The sequence below is a fragment of the Crotalus tigris genome, unplaced genomic scaffold, assembly GCF_016545835.1.
Source record: "Crotalus tigris isolate CLP2741 ecotype Arizona unplaced genomic scaffold, ASM1654583v1 scf7180000017568.12009008, whole genome shotgun sequence".
NCBI classification, from domain to species: Eukaryota; Metazoa; Chordata; class Lepidosauria; order Squamata; family Viperidae; genus Crotalus; species Crotalus tigris.
This window is the reverse complement of record NW_024096478.1, coordinates 9987666-10013372: the sequence shown is the minus strand read 5'-3', so window position 1 is coordinate 10013372 and position 25707 is coordinate 9987666. Positions and strand designations below refer to the sequence as shown.

Below are 25707 nucleotides of genomic sequence, written 5' to 3'. Positions count from 1 at the left end.
TAAGTAGAGGTCTACCTGTATCAGGAAGTGCAAGCAAGTGTAGTGATGAAGAGACACATAAATTGGTCTGCTTCTAAGAAAAACCTAAACCAAAACAGTAATTGCTGTTTAGTTTGCATTAGACTACTCCTGCCAGTAATTCGAAAAAAGAATTCAAAATAATAATCTGTTCCACTTTCCAGCCAGCAACATACTCGGATTCTACTTCCTAGATTTTAGGGTAGACTTTTAAAAAATATTCTTGAAAAAATACCACTTACTCCAAATAGTCTGTGGCACTGCATGATCATATGGGCCAGGCCATGCGTTGCAGCCAAGTTCTCACTCAAATCCCTCTGATCGGGTTTTCCTGTACTGTGCTTTCTTTGGCTAGATCTGAAAAGGAAAATGTAACAACTTCATTGTTTTGATCACTGGCCACTAGTTCTGGTTTAGAAAACACATTTGCTACTTTGGAGAGAAGGGCTAAATGGAAAAGGAAGTGGTTATATGTTGTATATGGAAAAAATAAGAAAATACTAGACACTACTCTTTGATCTTAGCCAAAAGGCCGAGAAGTGATAATAAGAAAATAAGACATTGGGCAGTTACAACCAGTAGATATAATGCCACCATATCTGAACTGATAGTGAAGGTCTGTGTTTTGCAGGGGCTGGTTCTCTTGACTGTTTCCTTGGATGGCAGGAGCAGGAGCAGGAGCAACTGGAGATAGCTATGACTAGAGATGTTTTTTTATTATTATTTTTATTATTTTATTTTCATTACAATCATAAGAAAAAAAAATTCAGATACATAAGAAGTTAAAATACAACACACAAATTCCGACATTGCTCACCCATTTCCCCCCAGACCGCATCCCCCTCTCATCTCTTCACTTCCCCCTTCCTTCTACCTCCTCCTCCTCTCCTCCCCTCCCTCTCTCCTCCATCTTTCTACTTACTTATCCCTCTCCTCTTCTTCTCAATCAGATGCGGTCTGAGGGAAAATGCCCGAACAATCCTCTATCACCAAAATCTGAACTATTGAACATACTATCCATACTCTCCCCTCCCTCCTCCTCCCACCCCCTTTTCCCCCGACTTCCCAGAGCTCAGTACAGGGTTACAAAAAAAAGAAGAAGAAAAGAAAAAAAAAAGAAAACTAAACATAGTCAACTTCAATTTACTACTTATACAATAACCGGAATCCTAATAACCCTTAACTCTCTGCAAACTTGAATTCATAATTTAATAAAAATCCATTATTCATAAAATAAATGAAACTTTGTTGTTCCATACTTCTTCTGAATATATTCTATCCATCTTCTCCATACAGAAACATATCTCTTTTGTGAATGGTCCTTTAAGTAAGCAGAAATTTTAGCCATTTCTGCTAAGTTAGAAACCTTGAATACCCATTCTTCTAAAGAAGGCAGAGAATCTTTTTTCCAATACTGACTCACCAATAGTCTTGCTGCTGTTATTAAATTCAGCATTAAAATAGTTTCTTTAACATCAAAATCCACAAAAATACCCAAAAGAAATAATTGGGGAATAAATTTAATTTTCCTTTTAAAAACCTTTTGAATGTTCCACCAAATCATAATCCAAAAAGCTTTAATATTTTTGCAAGTCCACCAAACATGAAAATAAGTTGCATCCAAGGAACCACATCTCCAACATTTGGGTTGCAAATTCGGATACATACAAGATAACTTTTTAGGATCCAAATGCCATCTATAAAACATTTTATAAAAATTTTCCCTCAAATTTTGTGCTTGAGTAAATTTAACATTTCTAACCCAGATTATCTCCCAAGAATCCATTAAGATTGGTTCCTGTATATTCTGGGCCCATTTGATCATACAATCTTTTACTAACTCTGTTTCTGAATCCAATTTTATCAACTCATTATAAATTCTTTTGATATGAGCAAATTTCTGATCTTTAATCTGAATTACCAAGTTTTCATCTGTTAAAGTAATTCCCACCTTCTTATCTACCCTCCATCTCTCCATTATTTGTAAATATTGAAACCATGATTGTAAAATATTTTCTTGCCTTAACAAATCAAAAGACTTTAATTGCCAATCTGTACCTGACCAAATGAGCAACTCTTTATAGGAAATATTGTCAAAATTCACCGCTTTAGAAACCCCTTGAATTGCCTGTCCAGGAATCCCCCAAATGGGTATTTTATAGTTCAATTTATAATAATACTTCCTCCAGACACGAAGTATGGCATTTCTTAAAATATGTGACTTAAACACCCAATCTACTTTCTTATCAAAAACTAAATATGCGTGCCAACCAAATAATAAATCCCAGCCTTCAAGAACCAAAATATTTTTGTTTGTTAAATTGAGCCAATCACTTACTAAAGTTAAAATGGTCGCATCATAATATAATTTCAGATTAGGTGCTTTAAGTCCACCCCTTTCTCTAGCATCTTGTAAAATCTTAAACTTAACCCTTGGTTTCTTGCCACCCCATATAAATTTATTGATACCCTTCTGCCACTCTTCCAAATTTGCATCCTTTTTCAAAATGGGTAACATCTGAAATAAAAAAAGAAACTTTGGTAGAACATTCATCTTTATTACTGAAATTCTCCCCAACAATGATAATTGTAGTTTTTGCCAGTCATTTATGTCTTTTTGTACCTTTATCCACAATTGTTCATAATTATTCTTATACAATTTCCCATTAGATGTTGTGATATATACTCCTAAATACTTAACCTTATTAACTACATCATAACCTGTTGCTTCAACTATAGTATCTTTTCCCTTCATAGACACATTTTTAAGTAAAATTTTAGTTTTATTCTTATTCACCTTAAAACCAGAGACCTGTCCATACTGCGCTAAAATTTCAACCAATTCGTTAACCGAATCTGTTGGATAAGATACTGTCACCACCAAATCATCAGCAAAAGCTTTCAACCTATAATCAATCTTATTTATTTTTATTCCTTTTAATCTAGAGCAGCGGTTCTCAACGTTTGTGTGACGGCGACCCCCGTCACACAAACGTTATGGGCATGCGCGGCGCAGCGCGCATGGGGGCGGGGCCCCTGCATGTGGCGCGCATGCGTGGTGCCACCCCCGTGCGCGGCGCGCATGGGGGCGGGGCCCCCGCACACGGCGCGCATGCGCGGCGGCGCCCCCTTACGCGCGGCGCGCATTTGCGGCGGCGCCCCCCGGAGGCGCGCCGCCGCCACGCGCGGCGTGCATGCATGGCGCCGCCCCCCGGAGGCGCGCCGCCGCCCCCATGCGCGGCGCACGTGCGCAGCACCGCCCCCCCCGGAGGCGCGGCGCGCCCCCGGAGGCGACAAAATGGCGGATCGCCGCGTTTGGCGACCCCACAAAAGAGGTCGATCAATCCCAAATGGGGTCGCGACCCATAGGTTGAGAACCGCTGATCTAGAGGATTCTCGAATTTTAATAAGTAAGATTTCCATAGTTAATACAAATAACAAGGGGGATAAAGGACAACCTTGCCTAGTACCTTTTTCTATTTAAATTGCTGTTAATCCATTAATTATAATTTGTGCTGATTGTTGCTGATATACAGCTTTAAGAGCACACAAAAATTTATCTCCAAAATTCATTTCCTCTACCATTTTCAATAAAAATTTCCAATCTAATTGATCAAAAGCTTTCTCTGCATCTATAAATATTAAGGCAGCAGGAATTTGATTATTCTTATCCAAATATTCTATTATATTAACCAATTGTCTTACATTATTTTTCATGTATCTTCCCATTATAAATACCGATTGAGCAGTATGAATCAGTTGTTTCAAAACCTGCATTAATCTATTTGCCAAAATCTTTGCCAAAATCTTATAGTCCGTATTTAACAAAGATATAGGCCTATAATTTCTAGGCTGGGACAAGTCCTGATCATCCTTTGGAATCAATGATATGAAGGCCCTTTTCCAGGATGGAGGTAACTCTGCTCCCAGCAAGATGTCATTAAAAAGTTCCTTCAATGGTTCTATCATTTCTTCCAATAGCATCTTGTAATAAATTGCAGTTAGTCCATCAGTACCTGGCGTCTTACCAACCTTTAATTGTTTAATTGCAGAGGTAATCTCTTCAACAGTAATTGAAGCATTAATTCCATCACGCTGATCAGTCGTAAGTCTGGGAAAATTGGCTTGTTGTAAATAATTTTCTACATCTGAAATTTGTATAGCTTCACTAGTATATAACTTAGAATAAAAATCTAAAAAAGCCTTTTTAATCAAATTTTGTTGATACACCTCTTTGCCTTTATAACATGTTTTGTTTATAATCCTTGATTTCTGCTTCTTACGTAATTGATAAGCCAACCATCTACCAGGTTTATTTGCATTACAAAATGTATTATACTTCATGTACCTCAAATTAATTGCCATCTGATCCGCTATTAACATATTAAATTGTTCCTTAAGCAGAGTTATAGAAGCTTTCAAATTATTATCCATTGGTTTTGATAATAAAATCTTTTCCTTACATTTAATCTCATCTTCCAACTCTTTACGCTTCTCAGTTTGTTTACGTCTATGAGCATTATTCATAGAGATCAAAATCCCTTGCATGTATCCTTTACTGGAATCCCAAACCATTGGCATCGAGGTGCCCTTATTCATATTCCAAGAGAAAAATTCTTTTAAATAACCTCTACATTTCTGTATATTCTCTTCATATCTAAATAAATTCTCATTTAACCTCCAAGACCTTCTAGACCCTTTATCCAAAAAAATTTCCAACCATACAGGACTATGATCTGAAAAAATTCTAGAAAATATCTTAGTATTCTTCACTCTGAAAGAAAAGTCATTAGTAACTAGAAAAAAATCAATTCCAGAATAAGATTGATGCCTGTCTGAAAAAAAGGTGAAATCTTTTTCCTGAGGGTTACATTCTCTCCAAATATCTCTGAGTTCCAAATCTTCCTTTAAATCAAAAAAAGTTTTCGGAAGTCTAGCCTGGTTACATACTTTAAAAGAACCCTTCTTATCTTTGCTTGGATCCAAAACACCATTCCAATCTCCCATCATAATAACCGATTTATAATCCAAAGAAATTAGTTTCTGATGAATCATCTTGTAAAAATGTTTTTGTTGTTGATTGGGAGCATATAATCCAACAAGAAGAGTTCTATTATCATTTATTAAAAGATCAATAATAACATATCTGCCTTGTAAATCCAAGTCAATTAATTTTGGTGAAAGCCCTTTTCTTACATATATAACTACACCTCCTTTTTTCTGCAATGCAGGAGCTATAAAATGTACCCCAAGCCGAGGGTTAAACAAGTATTTTTGATCTTTGGAAATAATATGAGTCTCTTGCAAACAAATAATATCATTTTTATGTTGTTTCAAATAGTAAAAAACTTTCTTTCTTTTCTGTGGAGTGTTTAGCCCGTTAACATTCCAGGTTAGAAGCTTTGCCATTCTTGGCAGGTTGAAGCCTTTGGAAGAAAACCTCTAGACTTGCAGTCGATGACTTCTTTGGCCTTGCTCCTCCCACTGGTTCCGAAGTAAAGTGTAATCCATCATCAACCTTTTGTTGCCGTTGCTGTTGCTGTTGTTGTTCTCTTTCTCTACGTTTATAGGCAGCACGTGTAATTCTCTGTTGTTTTGGGTCATCAATTAATTGAATAGATTCAACCAATAACTCTTCTCCTGGGAGTGGCTTTAAGCCTATATCATATTGTGTTTCTGCCTTGCTCTCATCTTTTTTTGATCTTGGAGATGGTGGTGACTCTGCTTTTAACACAGTCATATAAAAATCTTTTGCTTTAGAAATTGTATTAAGACGATAACGTAAGCCAAGATAAGTCACCACTATCCCCACAGGAATATCCCATCTGAATTGAATTTGTTGTTTCTTAAGTTATCCGCCAAAAAAGCAAAATACCTTTTGAAGGTATTTCTTTTAAGATTATCACATCTTGAGTTGCAATCTGAAATCTGTGCTTATAAAAAGCCTGAATAATTTCATTCCACAATGATCTTCTAGCAAAATAAACCACCACATCTCTTGGTAGCTTCCTCCGTTTTGCGACCCATGAATTAACTCTAAAAATCTTTTCTATATCTCTCAACATTGCTTCAGGGTCGCATTCCAAAATAGAAGCCAATTCAATTGCAATTTCTTCCTTCAAATTCTCCTGAACATTCTCCTTCAAGCCTCTTATTCTCAAAGCGAACTCCATTTCTCTATATTGTGACATTAAAATCTCATCCTGTACATTGTCTGCATTATCTTCTATCTTATCAACTCTATCTTGTAGTATTTCAACCTTCCCCACCACTTCATCCACCCTGTCATCAATTTTTTCTACAAGTCCAGCAAGCCCCTTCAGTGGAGAAATAATATCTACTCTCATCTGATCATTTTTTTTCTCAATAAGTTCTGCTGCCTTTTGTATAGTTTTCTCATAAATGTTCTCCAAAGCATCTTGCAAATCTTTAAGTGTTATTGACTGCGGTGGTGGTGAGGGTGGAGAAAGTTTAGGTCTGGGTTGTTGTTGTACAGTCTGAGTTACTGAAAAAGGAGTTGCAACTTTAGGAAGAGAAGCAGGTCCAGGACGTTTTGAGGCCATTTTAACAAAAAATAAATAAATTAAAGAATTAAAAATTAATAAAAGTAAAAAGAGCAAGAACAGCAAAAAAAAAAGTTTACTCCTTAAAAAAAAGAATTCTCTTAAACAAATCAAGTCCATTACGTTGTTAAAGCTCGATCAATAAAAAGTAGAAAATGAAAGTGTTCAAACAAGAAGAGTAACAAAAAAACAATATTCCTCCACCATCTTTCTTGCTCCAGCAATTTGTTCAGATAGTAACAGGAGAAGATGTTAGTTCTCCCCGAGTTAAGTTAGAAGTAAAATCCAGTCATTGTCCTCCTGAGAGCTCTGTCTGCTTTAAAAGTCACAGTTTTCATTAGGAGAGCAGCAGTGGAGGTGGTGTCTGCCTTCATTCTCTTCGGAGAACAAAGACATCCCAGGAAACGGAGCAACACCCGGACTTTGAAGGAGCTCTCACACTTCACCTCCCGAGAAAAAATCCCTGGGAGGTTGGTGAGGTTCAACTCCTATCCAGGAGAAAGCTCACCTTCTTCCCTTCACCTGGGAAGAAGGTTTCAAGCCATAAAACAGCTGGTCGTCGCTGTTTAACCGGCTTTTACGATCTCCCGGGAGAGGCAGCTGTAAAACAGCTGCCATCAACACCAACGCAGCCACCGGAAGTCCGACTAGAGATGTTTGAAGAGGTGAAGAAGATGGGTCCCAATGCCTGGGAGAGCAGAGATAAGTTGGGGAGGCTACAACACAGATGAGCATGGAATCCAATCTTAGGGTGCTATAATGCAGAGGGGAAAAAACACTAATACATTGAAAACAGTAAAGAATGCAATATAAATAATTTCCTATGACAATTACAGGCCATTCACTTTGTATTTCTAGTTACATCAAATACCACTTTAAAAACTGCATATGAGAATAAAATAAACCAGTACATTGGCCTGTTAATGTAATACGTCTTTTGTGGAGCATTTAATGAATTCTATCCAAACAGAACAAGTGTTAGCTAATCTTGTTTCAGTTAAACACACAAAGCAGTCATTGATTTGTCTAGTATCATTAAAATGTTTTAGTAAAAGCTGGGCCAAAAAATTCAGAGGAAAAGCCAATCCCATTATTCAAGAGTTCTCAATGCTTTGCCAGAGAGCATTTTTCATATTTTCATATTTAAAGCTTACTTGTGGCATCTGGCCAAAACCTTGATTGCGAAGAACCTGGCATTCATCTCTACTAACTCTTATCTTGGAACATTTTTTAACATTTAAATATTAGGTAGATGGTGGATAGATAGATACAGTAGATGGATAGATGATAGATAGATAGATAGATAGATAGATAGATAGATAGATAGATATAGATATTGTTAACTTTGATTCTGAAATCAGAGCTGTTATATAACGGCTTTTTGATGTTCCCGCACTGATATCACTAATAAAATACAAATTTATTATTTAAACTTCAAGATATTAATGCAGAAAAATTCCCATTTTTTTAAAAAATGGCTTCTTAACCTAGTAAGGTAAAACCTATTATAATTTATAGATAGAATAAAAACCTGGAAGTCCTGGTCTCCGCCACCATCATCTCTAAAACTTGCAAACCTCCATAGAACTACAAATTTCTTTGCCTGGATATAAAAACTATGCAACAACATTCCCCTCCATTTTTCTGACACATTCTTGGTCTTGACCACATTTTCACTCTCTATGACTGACAAGGCTGTCATCATCTTCGCTTTCTTTCTTTCTCTGGGGAATGCTGAACATCACAAGACTTGTTTTATTGCCTGATGCACATCTGGGATGTGTAAGCCTCTTAAAAATGCATTCTTCAAATGTTTTACCTCTTTTCACCTCTGGCAGAAACTGAGCTACTATTTATTTTTCCAGATCCCCATCCTGCAGAAATAAAACTTGTACTTGGATCTTAACTTATAACAAACATTCAATACATACGTGCTGAAGAGCATTTTATGTACAAGTGCTAACTATAACATACAGTGATGGACAGATAGTCAACACATGTACAATCCATGCAGTTGTTAATTCTCTATATATTTTTTATACATACATACTACACAGTCATATATATTTACCGATTTCCCATCCCATATCTAAAACAAAAGTAACTCTTAGCTTTGATCAATCTTAGGAATTGCAAACTAAAGTGCTTTCAAATGTCCAACATATTTTGGGAACTAACATATCATGTATTTTATATTACATTCTTCCTCAATGTGATATACTAGATTGGATTAAAATTCATACTCTCAGATGACAAAAAGTGAAGTCTAAAATATCTGGAGGGTACCGTATTGGAGAAATCTGATATATTTGCTATAAAATATATATTTCTCCATAACTATTCTTGTTATCTTTATTTATTTTAAGGGGTTTAAAAGTTAGCTGCCACTTACTGGCTGTTTCTCAAGAAAAGTCATATTGGTTAATTTTTTTCATTCCATTAGTGGGATTGCTTCCCACATTACTCTGGTTTCAAATGGTCTTGTGGGAACACTGAATTCTGTGGCTATTTCCTACCCCAATTATGTCTCTTCAAGGAGGTGGAGCAATATTGGCAAATGAATTAAGTCTCACAGGACCTTTATGTTCTTGTTATTAGAGCAATGTGGGAGGAAGCCACACTAAAGTGACTGGTGACGCAAGAAGTTCAAAAAAATTATACAAACTTAAAATCTGCCTGTTCGTCTGTAATGCCTGACAGTTTATCATCTTGTGTAGTTTCTCTCTATACTCATCATAAACCACAAGCTTATAGGTTGGCAAGCTAAACTGTCTTCAACTCTAAGCAAACATAGAATCTGGAATATTTTCAAAGAAGACAACCAGCCCATCAAAACTTAAACAGGGCAGGTTAGCAAAACATTTAACTATGGTTCCAAAGGGTACTTTCCACAGAGGCAAGCTTTCCATCAACCAGTTTTGTTCCTTATGCGTCATTTAGACATTAGACAGGATGATGTACAATTAGAAATATTCTCAAGCGCTACTCATGGAAGAGTCAAGGGGGAAGGGTGGCTGATTTATTTTCTCTTCTAGCACTCTATGCTTATTTTACTAGAGACTGCATTACCACCCAACATATTATGATCAGGAAGGGTAATTGTAATCAGAATTGCCTATAGAACACACAAACATACCAGTCATCCTATTATCTGTCAGGGGAAACAGAGTTATGTAAAATGAAGGGAAAAAAAGAGTAAAAAGTAATAAACAAAAGAAACTGGAGGCAAGAAATAAAATAAAATATCTAAGTTACATCAACACCATTCATTATATTGTTCTGGGTCTTTCTGTCCTTGCTTCCACCACGCCCAAACACTGCAGCAGAAATTCTTTTTTGGGGATGCCATCCAACGCATCCAGTTTTCTTGCCCTTCTCTCAATCCATTCACTCTTTCATAGATCTGGTTTTTTTATTCAGGCTTTATTCTCTTTAAATGACCAAACTATCTCTCAAAAGACCTGCCAAGGAGCACCTTGCTGTCCAGCGTACCATCCATTAATTGCAGTTCCCAAATGATGGACCGTATCATCATTCAGTTGCAGTTAGAATTCTGCCAAATAATTTAACAGGCACACTTTAAAAAATCAGCTTCTGAGCCATTTTGAAATTCATCCTTGCTATCTCATTTTTTGGATGGGGAAACAATAACTGCAGTGATCAAACACAGATGCAATCTTCATGCACATGTAAAACAAGAGCTTTTATACTTCAAATATATGTATATGTAGATATAGATATCATTGCTAACTATAATGTAATCAGAAATACCTGGAAGATGAAGAACTGTCTCTCCTCAAGGTGTTGAGGTGGAATAAAGATGGTGCCAGGCACACAGCTATATTGGTTGGAGTCATCTGATTTTTTTCCACATATGTCACAACATCCCTAAGGAAGTACAACAGAATTTTCAGAGCTTCACGGTTTTCATCTGGGAGAAGAAGAATAGCAGCCTGGACAGAACAAAATTGCTGATCTTTTGGTAGGTCTAAAAAGAGGAAGGAAAAGAGGAATTATATAGGTTATCTCGAAAAGCATTTCTTAAACAACATGCATATATTGTCTTAAAAAGAATTTGCCACCCAGGCCTAGTTTCCAGTTATGTTTAACTGTGTTAAAATGTAAATTCAGGAATACAGAGTATCCCAAAGACTAACTGTAATTAATTGAACTAAATGACGAATCATTAAGAATGTTTGTATTTCTAAGAAAAAAATTGATAGAACCTATTCTGCCTGACCATAACTTGTCCCTTAGTTAGTACCAGTATCAGTACCAATATGGCTACATTAAGAAAGCATAGGATATTTCACTGATAAAATAATAATTTAAATGTCCAGAAATGAATTAATCAATTTAACAAATGTGTGTGGCCTCTTATTCAACAAATAGCTATAGGTGGCTAACCTAAAACATATTTAATTTTTTTTAAAAAAAATCATGAAACACCACCAATTTGATTCAGATACTGTACAAGTACTTGACAACACAAAACAAGATATCTATAGTAAGCTCCATCTCAGAAACAACATCTGAAAGAAAAACCAGGTTTTTATAATCTCCCAGAAAATCCAGGTTTTCATAGTCTCCCAGAAAAACCAAGTTTTTATAGTCTCCCAGAAAGCCAACAGGATATTCTATAGGACAGACTCTGGAAAACGGACACCTTTGGGTCCTATCAGATGATATTGTTTCAAAGAAAAAAACAGAAGCAACCCAAATTGATTCCTAAAGCCTAACTTCATAAGTAGGGTTTCATGTTCAGCTATATTTAGAACAGCACCCCTGGCATACCCACATTCTGCCCATGCTCCAGAGTTATGCCCATAACCCAGCTGCACACATTTTTAAGAAGGGGCTCTGCTCATTGGCCCCAACTTCACACCAAATCATGAATGAAGCAAATCTTATTACAGGCCTTCCTTACATTTAGCAGCAGCAGATGGAGACTATGACCACTGATGCTCTCGTGCCTTGTGGCTGAGACTAGACAGCTAGAATTCAGTATTGGTACTAGGCACTGAGGCTGATTCCTTGAGAGTGAACTAACACATATGTCACCATATTTCTCCATACCCCCATTATTACTATGAGGTCACTGCCTGGTCTCTTCTGCCTTATAATTATACATGACCATCCGCCAGTTAATGAAGTTACATTCATACTAGATGACCAAAATAGCTGTCCAATCTAGGCATCAAACAAGCATTTGAACCCACAATCTGGTTACCTAGCCTAATTACTCCTCCATCCAGTCACACACCATACCAACCCCTGGCCCTCTTGCTCTTAATCTGGTTAGCTAGAGGGGGAAAAAAATTCTCTACTACCCTCATCAAACCGAGTGAGTCAGAAACACCTCCTTCCCCATAACCTCCACCAGAAATTACCCCTCCTCCATCTCTTACCCCAAAACAATAAAGCATCTACATACATTGATAGATGTGCAGGAAGGTTTCACACAGCTTGCTAGTGAATATAGGTTCTGGAAGATCTCGGAAATACTGCTTCAACATGTCTGCCACATCAAAGGCCGATTGACCCTCATAATTTATGTTATTCGGATTAATTTCATTCATTTCTCTTAAGTAAAGGATCCTAGATTTAACACCAGATTTTCTGAAAAGACCAACCTAGAAAACAGATTGTTTTAAAAGTTTCAGTCCAAACAATTTCCATTTACTTGAACTCTGACATAAAACTCATAAGTGGTTATATATTCATAAACTTAGAGCTGTGTAGGACATCTGATCCAAGGATTTAAAAAGTGCTTCAGAGTATCTGAGGCAGGTGCGTAAATTTGGCCTGCAACACTTTAAATCAAATGTGTCTTGCCCTTACTGAGATGTTTATTTAAATACATCTTTATCCCTAATGCATTCCACCTTGCCCCTAAATGAATCTTAATGCTTTGAGCAGGTAATCATTTTTCGTTGAAAAACAGGCTAAGATCAATCAAATTTCTAGCATCATTTAAGCAATGTATTTCCACTTGTAATTCAACATACAAGTGCAGAAAAAAATTTCCCTGTTCCAGGCTGCAATGGTGTCACCATCAAAGATCACAGTATGATTTAATGCCTGTTTTTATATGAGAACATAGTGCCCGAACAGAATTAATTACTATGCATTCATGGTAAATACTTATGCATCAAAACAGGAGCGGCATGTGTACAACATCTATTAACAATTACCGTATATGCCGACGTATAAGGCGACCCGGCGTATAAGATGACCCCCGTCTTTGGCGCCGAGTCGCATTCCTAGAACGTCGTCTTATACGCCGGAAACTACCAGTATTTCCGGCGTATAAGACGACTCGGCGTATAAGACGACGCCCGACTTCGGCGCCAATTTTAACGCTTGCGGAAGTCGCCTTATACGTCGGCATATATGGTACAATAAAGAAGGAGCAAACACTGAGAGAGTAGTTGGCCAGTTACGTATAATCATGGTCATCCCCATAAAGCAACCCCATGCTCCAAACCCCAAATGAATGAAATATACAGTTTAGATTTAGCAGAAAGGATATGGACTAGATTGGTAATGTAAAGATAGATTACTGGAAAAAAGCATGATATAAATGAGACACTACTAGAGATTTTTCTTTAAAAAGATTTATGAAAAACAGCTCTGAAAGGTAAAAGATGGGGCAGGCACAAAAAGAGACTTTGTCATCCATACATGTGTCAAAGTTAATCATGGTTGAAGAGAATGTACCTATTTAAGTACCAATTACATTCCAATAGAGCCAGTTTGGTCTAATGGTTAAGGCACCAAGCTAGAAACCATGAGTTCAAGTTCCACCTTAGCTATGAAAGCCAGCTGGGTAACTTTGAGCCAACCACACTCTCTCAGCCTAAACCACCTCACAGGATTGTTGTTGTGGGGAAAAAGCAGAAAGGTGTGTGGGATATGTTTGCTGCCTTGAGTTCTACTAAAAATAAAGGTGAGATACAAATTAAATAAACAGTAATAATAACGAACAATAATTCTCAAGTTCTGAGAAATCAATGCACTGGACTTCTACTGGTGTGTGTGTGTGTGAGTGAGTGAGTGAGAGAGAGAGAGAGAGAGAGAGAGAGAGAGAGAGACAGACAGACAGACAGACAGACAGACAGAGAAATAGAGAAAGAAAGACTAAAAATATGAACCTAAACACATTTCATACTGGTACCTGGTCAAGGAAATGATGTCTTAAGTAGTCCATAGCTTGGAATATGCTCCTTGGAAGGGGATGACTCGTTCTTTGAACATTTACCAGTAATGGTACTCCAAATACATTTTTATCTTTATAATCAGGGACTTTTATTTTTCTAATTTGGAATTTCGGAATAGTCCTGAAATATGGAAATAATTCATTAGTGGACAAGGGTGTCTGGTTGGTACAGAGCTAAGTGCGCATAACCAGGTTTTTGAATTTGTTAATAGATATAACAGGTTAAGAAAATCCTGAACTGACAAAATAGGTATTAGAAGGACATTACTTGCATTGGTTAATAAATTTCAACTTTACAGAGAAACAAGGTAGTTAGACATAGTTATTTATACAACAGAGAAAGAGGTTCTATTTACAATTTTTACCAAGTTTGGTTGATTTATATATCTTTAAAGTGAACTTAATAACCGATATTTTTTTAACCAGAGTTTTTATCATTATTGCATTTCATGATAATGACAGAAGATGAAAAACAATGTTTCCAGGCTCTTCTGCATTAAGATAGGAACAATCCTAATGCAGAATCAATGCCCCCTTGTCAGTTCCAATTTGCTTTCAGTTTCAAAGCTTCTGAGTATCTCTTGATCAGAACACCAGTTTTTGGTAGCAAAATTATTGGTTTCAACAGTGTGATTAGTATCAAAAACATGCTAACTAGATCTGATAAGCCTGCACAATGTTTGCACTTAATAAATCACATAATTTTCCTTAACATGTGCAAAAAGCATAGCTCCTATTCTGCTCCATGACACCCCTGCATCAGTAGAAAGCCAAATATGTAAGAAAAATGGGAGGGCTCAGGCTGAAAAAAAGTTTTTATTCCTCTTGCATTAAGCTGAAGATTCAATAGCAGAGCCTGAATAAATCACCACAAACCAGCTGACCGCTAAATATCATTCCTTTGCCTTTATACTTCTACTGCCGTTTATATCTTTCTTTATCTATTTTAAATCTATACCAAAATATTCCATAGAGTCTGTAAACTATTTTTTAATTTACACCACTAACCTAAAGAGCTAGATGCTGTAACAATGGAATTAGATACTAGAAAGTAGGACTGTGCTATGAAAATAGACAAAACAATTCAGAACACATGTGGCAGCTCCTTAAACTAATATTTTTTTGGCATCATGTGGCAACCCTGCTAGAAAACAAGCAGCAGAAATGTGAGTAGACTTTGGGAATAACTTCAACTCAGCTACCTTTATTAAAATTGTTAAGGTAAGCAATGTCTTGATGTTTTACTTTATACCAGAATATGCCAAATGGAGCGTTCTAGTTCAGAACCAAACTGGAACATCAAGAACCACTTCTTGATCTAAAAGAAATACTTTCAGAAATGTACAAAGCACTCCTGCGAAAATGGAACACTCTGGAACATTGTCCTTTTGCCCATAATCACGCCTTTGCTTCTAAAATTCTTTATTTCTTTTAACTTACCAGTTCCATCCTTGTTTGCTAGATGGAGAGTATTTGTCCATTAAAGTAGTTAATTTTAACAGAGCAAGCTTTTGCATGCGGTTCAAACGAGTTGCTGATTGGCTGTCCATTTGTAGAGTAAGACTTTCAAAATGTGCGCCTTCTCTACTAGACCAGGGTCTCCTCATATGCCTGAAAAACAAAAACCATAAACATTCTTTAGTATTAGTGCCATTTTCAGTACTTATTCTAGGTCTAAAGGTATATGTCCCAATGAAAATTCTAAATGTTTGAAAATATCTTATAAGAATATATTATTATAGTCGATTGCACCATCAACCAGATTGATAGACTGGATTTGGTATTTCTGTCCACCTTTCACAGGGTGTCAAACTCAATTTCATTGAGGGCCGTATCAGCATTGCGGTTGCCCTCAGGGGGGCAGGTGGGTGGGGCCAGGATGGGTGCGGCCTACTGGGTGGGTGTGGCCAGCTCTACATTGTTCGCGTCAAGGATGCCTGTGGGGGCGTGGGCAGTAGGATCTGAGGGTCTCTGGCAGAAGGGGGTGGGACCAGGGCAAGTGCCAAGGCATGGTCCACTGGAGGAGCCTCACTATTCCTCTCAGGCCATGGAGGGGGGGGGGCTTATGGAGCTAAGACTGAATGTGTTTCAGCATAGATGGCCACCACAAAATTGTACACTGGCTCCCGGCCAGGGCCAAGGCAGAGGGGGCCGTTCCTTCACTGTTTCCAGGATGGCTTCGCGGGCCACATGAAACCACTTTGCAGACTGCATCCAGCCCCCGGGCCTTGTGTTTGACAGGTCTGACCTATTAAGTCCTTCCCATCAATCTGAGTTAGGCAGATATTGTTGTTTAATAATACTAAAGACCATATTCTCAGAATATAAGCTGTTCTGAGTAAAGCTGCCTTTTGCAATTGACTGATGGAGAGTTTGTCAATATTAATCATGTTCAAGGAAAGCTCCATATGCTTTGGAATTGCACCTAAAATACCTATTACTATTGGTATTAAGTCTGCTTTCTTTTGCCATTCATAACTTAAAATTAATAATTTGCCAATCATAATAATTATACATCAAAACCATTTCACATTTAGTTAAGTTGTCATTATCATTATTAAGCAATTAATCCAACTGCATTTAACATAGATTGCTTTAAAGGGTGACTGAGTAACTTATTTATTACATATTTCACATTTTATTCTGATTCTTTGCAATTTCAACAAACCTGATGGAATGTGTTGGTATCATTCCTGTTCCTGTTCCCATTACATATGTCAGTTCCATTAGACCCTGTTCACCAACATGTCTGCAGCTGCCTTCACCGTCAATATCTGGCAATTCTGCTAATTTTCCTTCTGAGTGCTTTTTAATTTCAAGATGGATTTCTTTAGGAGATGATGGGCATGGAGAAATGGATTGATTAGAGTAACTTGCAGAATCAGAGTCACCATCGTCAGATAATTTCTCTGTCCATTGGCTGACTAATTTCCTGAGTCCATTCACGTGTTCCATAACACTGTCTAGTTCCGTAAAGACATCGTCATCATCAGTCTCTGCTGAATTTATTTTGTGAAGATTTTCTGGTACATTATCGTATATACTCAGCCTGTTATCCATCAGTGGAGAGCCACATGACACTTCAGGCTCCTGAGAATTAATCTTATCCCTGCTTCTCTGGCATCCATGAAAACTCCCAGTTCTCCAGTTTACTGAGGTATTGTCTGTTGGTGATAAGAGGCTGTATGTAAGCGCTTTGGGGAAAGTCCCAGGCTTATGGCCTTGTGGTACCTGAAATACTTTGTTTTTGTGCAAACATATCTCACTGTTGAAGTTTTGCTCAGAAAAATCAGTCCATAAGGAAAGCTTGCTGGGATCAAACTCTTCAGCATACATTCCTCCTCTTTTACTGTGTCTCCTTACTTTGCTGACCGGGCTTGGGGTGCTCATAGTGCTACTGTCTCCAGACTGGCTGCTGCTGGTGCTGCTACAGCTCTGGGGATAATAAGAAGTCTGTATCACCTGATTCACTGGTGTATCAGAAACATCTATGCAATTTAAGCTTCTCAACTTTTCTTCACTCAAACCCTCTAGGAGAATAGGCTCACTAATGTTGAATTTGGTCTTCAAATGCATTTGTTTCTTACAGGTGCCACTTCTTAAGCGCAGCTTCTCCATTTTCTTTAAGAAACTGCTTCCTTTTTTATGGCATTGTTTATCCAAGTTCTTGTCCTCACTTGTCGTATTCAAGGTCTCAGTAAGAGAAGGAGAGCAACTGGAAACAGAGTCAGGGGATGCCAATTTATTTGAGGAACAGGTTGAAGAGCTTCTGCTGGTCTCAACATCCTCACAAATCTTGGGGAAATTGATTATATCACTATCCCCACTACTAGAACTATGAACTGAAGATTTGTCATGAATTTCTCCTTGATCCGAAAATATAATATCCCCACTGCCATTGCTTTTAAGTCTGAGGCTATCAGGTCTTAGTGCACAAGAAACCTCTATATTTTCCAGATGGGACCAGCTTTTGGTACCTTTCTCATAAGTCCATTTGTTACTTATTGCACAAGGTTCTTCATCTTCAGATTCATCACTCTTAAAGCAAACAAAGAAATTTAAAACATAATATCACACAGATAATCAAGAGCTAAAAATAGCATTAATTGTTCCATTTTCTAAAATAATGTTTCATTTTAAAAAAGGCTAATGGTAGAAGAGAAAAAATGGCAATCCTACTGCTCTGTCTGTATAGCTCATTTATATACACATACAATTCTAGCAACTTAAGCAAATTCAGCTGTTTTTAATATTTGAGAACAGAATTGGGATATTTTATTTAAGTATGCAATATCTCCTTTTTGCAACACTCAAACAAATGTGTTCAACCTAAACATTGCCTCATAAGTAAAAGAGTTTTAAACCAAGACATCCTTTAATGAACTTCTGGGAATTCTTTCTGGGAATTCAACAGTTAAATATTACATAAATTTAGTAATTTATTATCTAATGTATTTAAAGAACTGATATGCCCACCTGATTGATACAATGATCCTGGGCAGCTCTCAACAATTAATATAAACATGAATCATAACAAAACCACCCTTCCCACGAGGCGCTACGTCAATGAATGCCTTGACTCAATCTCCATTCTAGCCCACCATTTGGGGGAAGAGCTATATCTTTATGGTCTTCCATGAAGTTAGAAGAGATGATTTTTCCATTTAACATTACATATGCAATAAATGAGCTAGTAGAATCATGCAATACAGCAGATATAAATTTGTTAATACTCTTACCACACATACAAAAACATATCTTGTATATGAAAAAATACTTTCGTGAAAAAAAAATCTAGCCCAATCTTCTTTTTAACTATGTCCGTTTCAGTTTAAAAATATAGTAAGTCAGAATATTATATCTCAAAACACTCTCACTTCATTTAACATCATGAATATCATGGGGGTAATGGGGTGCGCAGATGGTATTCAGGATAAAATATCATTTCCAACTGAGGATATGTCAGACTATGCTTATAATTGAAAATTAATACCAGCAGGAGAGCAGGCATTGTAGTAAATAATACGTTGAAAAAGAAATTTCTCAATATAAGACTCTATCAAGTATTCAGTTAGTCATGAAGACAATCAATTGCCACAGGATGGCTTCTTCCATTCAGCCTTTGAAACATCTCCTGCTAAGTTTGAGAGTGATTTGATTTCTCATATCACCTGCTTATAACCATTGGTTTCTTTAATGCTGGTCATCTGTCAATGAAGAAATCCAGAAAGACAAAGGTAATGTATTGGATATATTTTAGGCTCATTTGTCTGGTTAATAAGGATAAAAGTGATGAGTAGGAGACACGATGGACGATAATCAAGCCAGTGATGGTCTCTGCCAGAGATAGGAACCATCTAATACAACAGTCTCATTCATAACTAACTACAGGCAAAGGTTGGCATGTAGTCCTGAGGCAAGCACAACCTTGCATATCAATGTCTTTCGCTTTATGGTAAACATTTTTTATGAATCATAAACATACCCGCTTTCTTGGCTTACTTATTTCCACCTTCATTTCTGCATACTTATTCAAGGTATTTAACCGTCTGGGGAAAACAAAGAGAGACAAAAATGTTCTATAATCCTGGTTGCCTTCCATTCTTAAATTAACAGAATATGGCACACATTACAAAGAAAATAATATCTTTGTTTTTTCTGTGCTGTTCCACTAAGGATAGTATCTCAGTTTGTTTGCTTCTTAATGTTTTTAAAAACTCATACAAGGAAATAAACATCAAAGATATTGAACTTTAGGGAAAAGATAGTGGTTTGAAGTCTTCCATCCAATACATAACAGATTACAGCTATTTTTCAGTATCATTCTTATCTGCATTTTAAATGAATAACAAAGGAAAACATAAGGCACAATTTACACATTCTTTGGTGAAGTGTTATAGTCCTGTGAATGATATCCAGACTTTATGTCATCAGCAAATGCGTCCCTCAGTCACATTCCATTCAGACAAAAATGGACACAATCCTCACAGCAAGATAGTCTCACTTCCTTCAATATGCCATAAATCTATTCCATATGAGTTAGTGTGGGGGATAGGGGAAACTCTCTAATACAGATTTTCAGGCGTTTCATTAGAGTATAAGAAAATAGGAATCCTCAAGCATAGTTTCTTTTTCTTTTAGTCTAGTGAACTTTTTCCACTGTATTAAAAACTTCCCCTTAACTTTTAAATTGTGAACCGCTTACTGTCTATTCAAGTGAAAAAAATACTCTCTATTTGACATATTAGCAGTAATTATTTTTCCATAATTGCTAAATCTCAGGTCCATGCATTGACAAACATTTACCACACTTTTACCTTTTCATTTTTGTACAAGGAAAGACATATAGTAATGCCATGTGGATCTCAATAATAAACAAGTTTATGTCTAAATTACTGGTTGCATCTGTTATATAGCATACCCCTAAAAAACTATGACTTGTACTTCATTTTTTTAGGAAAGCCATTAAAACTTGGCTGTTCCATAAAAAGATCTCAGGGGTTAAATGTTCTTACTGTTGTTCCCTCTCATGTTGGACAGACTATTTCTTTAATCTAATTGATACCCCCAGTGTACATGTAATCCTCCTTTAATGATCACTTATTCAATGACCATTTTAAATTACGATAGCAATGAAAACATTTATGACAGTCCTCCTGGTTGTGACTATCATGCGATCGCAATTCAGGTGCCTTGCAACCAGCTCGCAATTACACCAGTCACAGCATCCCACAATCATATGATCACTATTTGTGACTTTCACTGCTGACTTCCTACAAGTCAATAGGAGAAAACAGTAGGAAGTCGCAAATAGAGATATTATACTTAATGACTGGGCCAGATTCACTTAATGATGACAATCAGAACTGTTGTGATTGCCATCATAACTCAATACAGTCACATGATGTCACACTTTTACAACCATATTGCTTTGTGATGGAGTTGCCAGTCCCAATAACCATCATTAAGTGAGGATGATCTCTGTATGTGCTTTTGGTTGTTACTTTTTTAAAAAGATTGTAATTTTGTTCTCTTATTTCAAATCTGATTTTCAAAGGTTGAATATATACAAAATATACAAAATCAGAATGGTCAATAATTACAATGGCAGATAAGTCCAGTGAATGGAATGGAAATGTTGGCAACTCATACCAGGATCTCTGAGAATTCACTTTTAAACTTCACATTCATTTTAAAGGAAATCTGCTACATATAGCCTTGTGGCAATATATTTATGGATGAAGTAGTTTAAAATATTATTGTGCAATTTGTTTGCAATTTAAGCAATTATTCTTGAACTCCCCTGAGGTATAGTTGGTAGTTGTGTAATATATGGGAGGGTTGTTGCTTTCCAAAAGAAAAAAATAATGTAATTATAGCATGTATGTATAATGCTTCAACTGTTCTGGCAATATTTCAGCACCATTTAATCACCTGCAGCATTTTAATCAAGTTCTTTCCAGAAAAATTCTAATGGCTGATTTTGAGATGATACTTCAGTTAAAGCTTGGGTATGAATATTCCTAAACATTAGCAACCCTTCAATATTAGAGGTGGCAGGATGAAACATCATAAAGTATCCCATAGACAAGGAGTTTGGGATGAAACAAGTTGGCCCCTTACTCAGTTGAGTGATATTCTCACATGCTTTTCCCATGGAGGAACTGGAGCAAAAAATATTGACACCCTGATATTTGTCTCTTTAGAAAATAATCATGGGTGATTTGACTTCTTAGCCATGTTTAATCTGAAAAACTAATGAGATCTTGTGAGGAAATCTTTTGGTGACCAGATGCCACACTTTGTGGGTTTTTTGAGGGGGGGGAGGGAAGAGAAAGAGAGAGATAGAAAAGCCAAGGCCGTATTAAATGGAGCAATGGGAAGTGGGGGGAATTATGTCGCACACATGGGCAAAGTCAAAATTGTCTCTTTTTATTTCATGCGGGCAGAATTTTTTATTTGTTTTTATCATAACACTATAGCATTATGATAAGCCTACATTAAGGCTTATATTTCAGTTTCATTAGGTTTACATCTCCAAATTATAGGAAAGCATGCCAAGAATGTTCAGTATCTGCAGTTGGGGATAGCTTTGGGACCTACCAAAAAATGTAAAATAGGAACCATACAGAAAACTGGGCCCTTAGTTTTCTTACTCCTAGTACAATCAAACATAATTCCACAATTATAATTTGCAAGCCAAAAGAGCCACTGCAGATACTAAAGCATTGGTAAAATGACAATCCCTCCATTACTTGACAATCTTCCATTTTCTAGTAGTAATATGGTAGTTAAAAATAAGATAACTTAGAATAGATTTTGTGTCAAGCTTGATGATAGGAACAGTGACAGTTAATCCAAAGAGAAAGCATATTATCTACATCAAAGATGCACAGTGTGGGATATCAGACCTGTATGAGTTTGAATGAGACACCTGAGAGACCCAAGGATAAATTTTGAACTGGGTCTCCCTGGTCCTTATTCCAATAAATGTACAATATACTACACAGACTGTAAATGAGAAGTTACTTTGTCCTAGGCCCACTTGCTATTTTTGGTGTCTAGCTTCTGGCATGCTACTCAAAGGTGAAATGTACTTCTTGGCCTATATAAGCTTGTGCATTGCTCTGACCTAAAGCCTCTTATCTAAAAAAAAATCTAAGCATTATATCCTAGATTTTAAAATTTCATGTATGGTGGAAAATTTATGAGCACCCATCAATAGATTTATTTCTGATGTATATCTTGAAATATTTGACAAAATGACTTAAGTCCAGTTCATACATTTGGTGACACTACCGAAATTCTTCCACATTATTGTCAGACTCATATTTGGACAATGATAAACTTTGCATAGATCAGAAATTAGCATTTTATTTTGCCAATTGTATTGATAGTCCATGTACTGAAATCATCAAACTTAATTTTTTCTAGATGTTACGTACTTGATGCTTTAAAAAACAGTTTGTCTGCTTCAAGGCAACTCTGTAACTGTAAGCCAGTTTTTTTCTTACAAAAGTCCACTGAAGCCATATGTCCTGAAGTTGGAATGCATAAATTGCTTGCAACAACAATACATATTCCTCCAGACATCCAAACAGGAACAAAATAAGACATAAGATATTAGTCATGGCCCACTGACTTCATTAAGAGCTTCACTTAATTAAAGCCTTAGGTTATCAGTTCTAGACATCTATTACTAAGCCAAAGGGAGATTCAGACCAAGGTTTACCTGTAGAGAGATTCTATTGCATCTTGATCTAAAAATTCATGATCTTTCCTCACAGTTTTGATATCAACTGGAAACTGCATATCTGAAAAACAAGTTCCAAATTCTATGCTTTCACTTTTATTTAATATTTCCAAAGTTAGGAAAATAACAACACAATTTAAAACAATAAAAGTCTCTGGAAATCAATAAACACATTTATAAATCAGGGCACAATACCTGCATGTGAGAATTTTAGAGTATATTAACCAGGAAAAAACTACAAATCACGAATGTCTATGACAGAAATACATTTTAAGTATTAGAAATTCAGGCATCCATTACTATTGCAGAAAAGACCTACTCAGCATTCTACAAGATAGACCCAAAATAACGCCTAACTTGCTTTATAAACATTCTTCCCCTATAATCTTTGTAAAGTCTAACATTCATTTTTTTTTATTTTGATACAACTACAACTCTATTATCTGATTTCTCATAAATTGCACCAACCTCTAGCCTAACTTTCCTGCTTCATTCCTCTGAACTTGAATTTTTCAACTTGAATTATCTATTATATTCATTGCTCTGATTGCATGACTATCCTTATCTCTGTTGATACTGATACTCTGTTGATATCTTTAAAAATATGCCCAGGAAGGCTTTAAGTTAAGGAGAAAGACAGAATACTATCTCTGAGAAGTCTACTCTCCTATAGTTGTTCATTTTTTTACTAGTGATAGCTTGAACAAAGGTATTTGAGAACAAAAGCTGGGTCTTAGCTATGTCATATGTAAAGTACCTATTGTCCAATAAACAAATTAGTATCCTGTATCTTATGCAATATGGGGTAGATGAGAATAAGAGGAATTCTTGCTTCTTTCTAAATCAGTACCGTAATTGTATTTATCCACCCCTGAAAGAAGACCTCTGAAAAGAAGAAACGTAATTTGTTCTGATACTCCCTCTCAGTAATTTTAAAATAAGTAGTTACCAATGTGGTCATTTGGCAGTTAATTTGTTTTTTAAAAAATGTAGAGATAAAATGAAAAGCCCCTTCATTTTCTTCAAATCTTTTTTAATGAGACCATGAATTCTGACTCTAAAGGTGTGCCTTACACTTATTCTTGTATTGTTTATCAGGCAGACCTTTGTATCTTTTGGCAGCCAGTCTAAAGTTTGCATAATATAAAATATTCCTTCTAGGTTCCAATTACGACACTGATAGGAAGATGTTTCCTTTCATAAGGCTGTATTGCTATATCATATTTATAGGAAGTAGCACTTTAAATGGGAGGGGATATTACAGTCAAAATTCCCCAGTTCTGAGCCACAACAACACTACTTTATTAATATTACCCAAGTTTATAGATAGCAACTCTTTGCCTGCTTTGTTTACTTCCTATACTGGTGGAACTGGCATAAATGACCTTATATTTGTTGGCATTGTTTATCAAAGATCATGCATCAAATATGTAAAGAGCTTGGATTTGTTCCTGCATTAATTCTTGCAAATAATTATAATTATTTTACAATTATATATAAAATAGTATACAGTATATAATTATTTCTTATTGCAAGCACTGTAGCAATACCTGCAAACATCTGAGCATACTGGGGAAAACCAGCAGCCTTCAGCCAATCACAGGCTTCCTTGGCTTCAATTTCTGAAAGAAAGAATCAGAAAACAACTTTAAAGACTTATACTCCAATATTAGGGAAGAAAAACTACTGTCATTAAGTCCTACCTACTAACTTAGAATCAATCTGCTTATTTTGGTATTTTCCCCAAAATAATCCCTAACCTCAAACAGGTTCCTGCAATATAGTACTCTTCGTACACTCATTATAGACCTATGAAGGTGACCCCAACATAGATGGAAGCGTTTGAATATGTAATTGCCTCTAATAACACAATAGCTTCAATAATGCAAAATAGCAGAGGATTGTGATACAGAAAGGATTGCATAACAGAAACTCAACCAGCAAAAACATAATAAAAAAGAACAAAATTTTCTTTGAGATATCTTAGCACACTAATTCTTTGATAAATAGTATATTTATCTTTAAATGATAGTTTAATCTTTAAACAGTTCATTTTGAAGAAATAATCGCTTCCATTATCCTCCACCTATTTCTAAGCATTTTAATTACACAAGTCTCCATCTATACTTAGTATTTAGTTAGTTATTAATTACAACCAAATGACAGCTAGTCATTTGGTAATAATTAATAGAAACCATGCAGTGTAACATCCTCACAGAAAAAAGGGGGAAGTGGAATTCTGAGAACTACAGAACATTCACCAGATGCCTTCAAAATGCAAGCATGTTTCTAGGAGGGTATAGGCTCATCCTCTCTAAAATGAAAAATATTGCAAGTTATTGGGTCCCTTATGAAGACAGCTCTTTTCTCTAACCTTTTATGTTATAGCTCTAGTACAAGTTGAATTACCAAGGTATTCAGGGTTGAAGGCTTTAGTGCAAATTCTGACAGTTAAGGAGAAAGGACACAACTTTGTTGCACCTGTTCACACCAGAATCACAAAGAGAATGCACCATTGTTGTGCAGCTTTCTGCAACATGTCAGCACACAGTTGTCAAATCAGAGAAAGCTATGTTGATGAATTATTTGCAATTTTCACTTTTCACTGTACATGTTAGTTTCCTAATTCACTCTCCAATTAATACAACTGTACA

The 25707-nt window shown here is 36.3% G+C and overlaps 1 protein-coding gene across 2 annotated transcripts in view; it reads right to left on the bottom strand.

Moving 5' to 3' along the window:
* Nucleotides 1-25707, bottom strand: part of LOC120312515 (rho GTPase-activating protein 7-like) — a 109082-nt gene that overhangs the window by 6770 nt on the left and 76605 nt on the right. For both annotated transcript variants that reach the window (XM_039353319.1, XM_039353326.1), the window contains exons 2-10: nt 24604-24675; nt 23033-23114; nt 19286-19349; nt 16469-17838; nt 15241-15411; nt 13759-13921; nt 12016-12214; nt 10353-10569; nt 261-375 (exon numbers count right to left, since the gene is read on the bottom strand). In XM_039353319.1, the coding sequence (XP_039209253.1) occupies nt 261-375; nt 10353-10569; nt 12016-12214; nt 13759-13921; nt 15241-15411; nt 16469-17838; nt 19286-19349; nt 23033-23114; nt 24604-24675 (2453 nt within the window). The remainder of the gene's footprint in view (nt 1-260; nt 376-10352; nt 10570-12015; nt 12215-13758; nt 13922-15240; nt 15412-16468; nt 17839-19285; nt 19350-23032; nt 23115-24603; nt 24676-25707) is intronic.